Source organism: Tupaia chinensis, unplaced genomic scaffold, assembly GCF_000334495.1.
Source record: "Tupaia chinensis unplaced genomic scaffold, TupChi_1.0 Scaffold000316_1, whole genome shotgun sequence".
NCBI lineage: Eukaryota > Metazoa > Chordata > Mammalia > Scandentia > Tupaiidae > Tupaia > Tupaia belangeri.
Genome location: NW_006159809.1, coordinates 3,295,433 through 3,301,940, shown reverse-complemented (window position 1 = coordinate 3,301,940; position 6,508 = coordinate 3,295,433). Strand labels below are relative to the sequence as shown.

Genomic DNA, 6,508 nt, shown 5'->3' with positions numbered 1-6,508 from the left:
GATTTCCCTACTTCCCAACAGGCTCTGTAACCCTGCAGTAAGAGCTTGCTGTGCTTCATGTCTCATTTAAATACAGAATCCTTACTTCCCTGGTCTTCACTATTATCAAAATAAAACTAAATTTTATCTTCATAATTTTAATTTTTAGTTTTCTTTTTCTTTTCTTTTTTTTTTTTTTTAAAGGTTTTTGCTATGGAGTGCATGTGCTTGCCAGAGAGAAAGAGACAGTGAGAGGGAAAGTGAGAAATCATCCCTTCCCCCCCACGCACCCCCGGGAGAGATGACCATGCCACAATCCTTTTTCCTCCATTCTTTTAATTTTGTTTAATAATTATTTTATTTAACTTTTTTTTTGGGGGGGGGGGGGTTTTTGGTATAGGGGGTGCTTGCACCGCCAAAACGATAGCGTATGTGCTCGCCAGAAAGATAGAGACAGAGAAACAGAATGCAAGAAATCACTCCCCAGGGGAAATGGCCATGCCACAATCCATTCTCCTCTTGGGATCTTGGGCATGTACACACATGCACCCAATGTGAGTTCAAGCCACCGGGTCCGGAACTTGAACTGCGGTCAACTACGTGGGACATAGCCATTATACCAACTGTTGGTCCTTATTTTACTTAACTTTATTTATTTATCCATTTGTTTATTTCAATTTGATGAGAGAGGGAGAGAGAGAGAAAGAAAGAGAGAAAAAGTAAGAAAGCAAACCACCAGGTCCAGGACTCAAACCTCAGTCGATCATGTGGGAATCCAGCGCCTTTAACTACCACGCCATCTGCCGGCCCCTCCTCCATTCTCCTCTTGGAATTTTGGGTACACATTCACATGCACCTGATGTGATGTTCAAGTTGCCAAGTCTGGGACTTGAACTGTGGCCGATACTGTGGGTGTCCAGAGCCTTAACCACTACACATCTGCTGACCCCAATTTTTCATTTTCTTAAAAAAATCTTGTAAAATTAATTGCTGTTAATGGTCTTTAATAATAATCTTCCGTACATAAGAGATTTCATTCTTTGGAAGGGCCAATTGATGTTCCATGACATCGACCTATACCACCAATGACTTAACTTAAAAGTCTCTACTCTTGTTTTCCTTGTTTTTCAGGTCGACCAATATCTCTACCACATGCGCCTCTCTGATGAGACTCTTCTGGAGATCTCTAAGCGGTTCCGCAAGGAGATGGAGAAAGGACTTGGGGCCACCACCCACCCCACTGCGTCAGTGAAAATGCTGCCCACGTTCGTACGGTCTACTCCAGACGGGACAGGTATTGAACTAGGGGGTGGCTCTGAGTGCTCCACTCCTGGGGGCGATTTAGTTGACTTTGCTCCGGGACCCAAAGAACTAGTTGTTAGTGAAGCTTTCTTGGTTCCAAGCCTTAGAACCAACCCTGGCGAATGGAAGCATGCCAGGAGTTGATGGAGGCTGTGGGATGGGATAGACAGAAGCTTGGCAGTCAGGGTAGAAGCACCTCTTTGTTGGCTATACCAGCACACTGCTGTCAGACATTTGCTTTTCATCCATGTGAGAAAGGCTCACTCTGAAATTTTATAGTCCCTCTGAGATGTGCTGCATTGTCACAGTGATGGCAAGGCACTACAGCACACCTACCTGGAGATGTCACAGCCATAGGCCATAGCAGTCACTCGGTGGCCCACCTAGCCACATCCTAACTGGCACATTCCACAGACCAGAGCTGGAGAAACTGTGTAGTACAGATCATTGTAGGTTGTTTCTTGAACCTCATGAAAAAGCAGCAGGAGTCCAAATGAACTTGGGGAAAATGTGAAGAGCCATAGTGCATGTCAAGGTATTGAAGGCTTTCAATTCTGTACTAAGAGCCTGTTGTGTTTTGCGTAACCCCTCCATTGAGATATGGAATGCTTATTTTGGGGTGCGCCATGCAGCAAGTGATTTAATCCTATGGGAGGTAAGGGTCATGATGGAGATTAAAGTTGGAAAGGCAGGTTAGGACCAGATCACAGAAGGCCTTGATGGGAGCCTGAGTGCTTAGTCTTCCTTCAGTAGGCATTGGGAGCAAGGCTGTCTTGGCATCAGCAGTAATCTTTGTGGAGTGGAGGGGGGTGATGGGAGGCTGGCCGAGCCTAAGACATGGCCTTGGTGGGCTGTGGTGGCCAGGAGAGAGTTCAAAGGTGAGGCCAGGATGTTGAGCCCAGCTGCCTGGGGTGGCAACATCCCCAGAGAAGAGTGTGAACTCAGTCGTCAGAGCTTTGACACAGCTTGTTTCATTTAACCCTCACAATAATCCTGTATGTTAAATATGAGGCCCATGAGGAGTGTGAGTGTGAAGTAACTATTCACATCTAGAGGCAAGAGAAAGAGCCCAGGGGCAGCTACCAGGGTAGGAAAAGACTAGGAAGCACAGAGCCTGAAACTCGAGGAAGGAAAGAGCTCCAAGAAGCCACAGGTCCCTGGAGGGGAATTTGCAGAGGAGTCCTAGAGCTGTGAGAAGGCATGCTTCATGCTTGTTTGTGTACCACATCCCCTACTGTTTCTATCACATTTGTGTCCTTGAGGTTCACCTCCCTGAGAGTCTCTAGGGACCTGGTTTATCTAACAAGACTTTGTACAGTTCCTAAAATAAGTCTTGTGTATTTGCTGAAGCCTTGGGACCTAGCCTGGAGCCAGTGTGTGGGGTGTGACCTTGTTCATAGTTATTCTCTGATGCCTTTCAAAAGCCGCTTGAAGGGCTGGATGACAACACTGGGGTAAAATGTGATGTTCTGCAAGATTGACCCACATGGGAAGGTTGTGGGTTTGTGTCCAGAGACCTCCCTGAGTACTCTGGGCGTATGTGTGCTCATGATCCAGTCTGGCTGAAGTGGTGGGTGGCTCATGGTATCAAGACCCTGTTAGGGGTGCTCTCTCTCCTCTCTCTCTAACTGATGGAATAAATAAACAAATCTTTAAAGAAATCCCCTTAGAGTGAGGGGTCTCTGTGAATTATCCCACCTATGCCATCTAGACTGGCATGTTACTACCACTCCCTCTGGCTGCAAACCAGACCCGTTTCTATTGTTTCTATTTGACCTTCTGATAAATTTGCTAGCTCTTGAAGGCCAGGACCTTGTCTTTACTTTACCCAACAGTGGCATGAGTAAGTGTCCTAAATATTTTCCAAATACATATTACAGGCTAAGGATTATTCAGAGCACCCCTGCTTATGAAGTCATTTACTTTCCACAAGACCCTGTGAGATAGACAGAAATGCTATCCACATGTTTTAGATGAGGAATTTGAAGCTTGGATGGTCAAATAACCTGTCCAAGATCACACAGCTAATGTGAGGCTGAGTCAGAAATCTGACTCGTATATGCCAGAGTTCGGGCCGAAGACTATATCTGACGTGTCGTGTGCATGTGCGCTCAACACCAAGGCACTCGGCACATACTCCAATTAGAATTTTATGAAATGGGGTTGGGCCTGGTTACCCGTATTCTGAAGAAGTGCATTGGGGAGAATTAATTATGGGACAAACGTCAACCTGCCATTTGAAAACTGCTGCCTTAAATGATTCTCAGCCCTGACTTCTTATAGACTGAGTGTATTTGTAAGATGGACTACTTCTAGCCAGGGGTGACATGTGTAATTTCAGGGCAGTGTGGATTAAGGAACGAAAACCAGAATTTCGGTTTGGATGGGTTTGAATTTCAGCTGAGTGCTTCAGAGGAATTTATTAATACTGTGACCCTCCATTTCCTCTTTAATCAAAAGAGGAAACATTGTGGGGTTGGTTCTCTCAGAATTAAGGGCCAAGCAGATATGTGACCTTCCCCCGTGGGCTACCAACTAGCATTCCTGTTGCCGTAGTAGCCGTAGCCCAGCGCTGTAAGAGGCGTGCTCTGCTCCGGTTGTACTGAGAGAGGGTGTGTGGGCCTCTCAGGTCCTTTCTTCTGGAGGAGACTGGCCGGAAAGAAGCAGTTAGGAGGAGTCCTCTTTATCACCAGAGGCTCTGCATTTTGGAGGGAGGACATGTCAGAATCTTTTGTGCTGGCCACAGCTATCTTACTGTAATGAAAGTTCTGGCAGAAAATGGACGAGAGACTTCAGTAAGTTTCAGATCATGCATTTATGATGGAGGCTTCCCTGGTGCTGTAAAGAAATGGACCTCCAAGCTGTGGTTGATGAGTTCTCTGAGAAGGAGGGGGATGATGTCAGCAGCCACCAAGCCTTGTGGGGGTGAGATGGTCAAGGCCAGTTCCAAAGAAGCTGCACTTCCTAGAGTCTATGGACTCTGTGTGTGAAGAAATGTCTTTGGCATGGATAAAAATAGACTAGATAGAAGAATATCTTGATGACTGAATTTGGTGATATCCGGGGTATTAGTACACCAGTCCATCCTTCCACACATCGGTCCATCTTGGGTTTCATTTGATGTGTTGCACAGGACATCGCAGAAATCAGTTCATTTCAATCATAAAACTTTAGCACACATATTAACTAGCATTCCGTATTTCCTTTTTATTTTGATGTAAAATGTGAACATGACAAAATGACAAAGATTAAGTATATCATTTGATGAGTTAACAAATGTGTGTGTCCTGACTTTTCCGACAACCCAAGATAATACCTATTGAATATAACCCCCATGAAGATGAAAAGAACATTATCATTACCCAGAAAGTTCCCTCTTGCCCCCTCCTATCAATCCCTGTCCCCAACTCCCTAGAGGGAATCACAATCTCATGTTTTTCACATTTATTAGTTTTGCTTGCTCAGGGACTTCAAGTAAGTAGACTCATACAGTATTTGCACTTTTTGTGCACGATTTCTTTTACTCCTCACGATGTGAGATAAATCCATGTCGTATCCATTGATCGTTCTCTGCTTTGAGTTGCTGGTTCCATGGTATCATTGGAATCATATATGACATGAATATTGAGGGACACCTGGGCAGATTCCAGTTGGGCTATTATGAGTGAAGCTGCTGTAGACATTCTTGCACAAGACTTTTGTGGACACATGTTTTTATTTTCTTGGGTAAACAACTAGGGGTGAAATTACTGGGTTGTAGAGGTTGGTGTGTGTTCAATGATTCAGGAACTGTTAGATCTTTTTCTCCACGTGGTTACACTCTTACCCAGAATGTATAAGAACTCTCTGTACCCCATGTCCTCATCAGTATCATCAGTATTTGCTTTCTGGTTTTTTTTTTTTTTTTTTTTTTTGTAGTAAAGAGTTGAGTGAAAAAAGTTTTCATTCGGTTGCCAGAAATCACACCATCCTGACCTCTGTGGAGGTAGCCCAAATCTATGTCGGCTCTGCACCTGAGTGTAGTACCAGCCCTAACCACTGTTCTGTCAGGGCTTCTCCCCAGCACACATCACAAGGGTCTGGCTTTCAGAGGAAAGTTCCACCTTAAAGGAAATGCGGGAATAATTGACACCATTTAATGAGCATCTACAATGTCTCTTCCAGACTGTTTACAATGTCCATTTTATTCTCTATAAAAATTTTACAAGAGAGACGTTCCCACTTAAAAATAAGGCTAAAAATGGGTTGATGATTGTCAAGGTCACTTGTGGTCACTTGGTGACAGAGTTGGGACTTAAGTATAGGTAGCCCTGGCTCCAGGGCTGTAAGACTCACAGTTTACATTGCCTCATGTTGCTGAACAAGAGTGTCTAGGACAAATAGGGTTATTATCTTTAAATAGATCACAAGTACACGTTGGCTTTGTATCATTAAAATAAGAAGCTCAAGTACAAACCAACAGAAAATGTACAAGTGTACCATGCCCCCATTTTAATTTGGGAATGAGGTGTCTTTGTGGTGTCATTGCCCTTGTTATTTGGGGAGATTGTTCAGATGTAATTATGCTTTTGTTTGTTTGTTTAATTTAGTTTGTTTAATTTTTTTTTTTTTGGAGAGGTTTTTGCTATAGGGCACATGCGCTCGCCAGACAGACAGAGAGAGACAGAGAGACAGAAAGCAAGAAATCACCCCCCAGAGAGGATGGCCATGCCGCAATCCCTTCTCCTCCATTCTCCTCTCGGGATCTTGGGCACGCACACACATGCGCCCGGCGTGAGTTTTAAGCCACTGGGTCCGAGACTCGAACTACGTTGGAGTCCAGCGGTCGAACTACGTGGGAGTCCAGCGACATAGCCATTATGCTAACTGCTGGTCCCAGTTTGTTTAACTTTTTTTGCTATGGAGTGTGCACTCATCAGAGAGAGACTGAGAGAGGGAAAGTTAGAAATCACCCTCCAGGGGTATAACCAATCCCTTCTCCTCCAGTCACCTCAGGATTTTGAGCACATACACACACATGCCCAGTGTGATTTTCATGCTGCTGGGTCCAGGGCTCCAACCATGGAGTTGGTCATGTAGAAACTAGTGCCTTAACGTCCACGCCACCTGCTAGCCTTGCAATGATGCCTTAGCAGACAAAGCAAGGGGAAGACAGTGCCAAATTGATCACTGGACACTTTTACTTCCTGGAATTATGTATTATTTTCATAAGTGAGTGTATCTTCAC

The 6,508-nt window shown here is 44.6% G+C and overlaps 1 protein-coding gene across 2 annotated transcripts in view; it reads left to right on the top strand.

The window, feature by feature from the left end:
- The window catches only part of HK2 (hexokinase 2), a 71,284-nt gene that overhangs the window by 22,090 nt on the left and 42,686 nt on the right, over nucleotides 1–6,508 (top strand). For both annotated transcript variants that reach the window (XM_027772940.1, XM_006151198.3), the window contains exon 2: nucleotides 1,111–1,273. In XM_027772940.1, coding sequence (XP_027628741.1) covers nucleotides 1,111–1,273 — 163 coding nt within the window. The remainder of the gene's footprint in view (nucleotides 1–1,110; nucleotides 1,274–6,508) is intronic.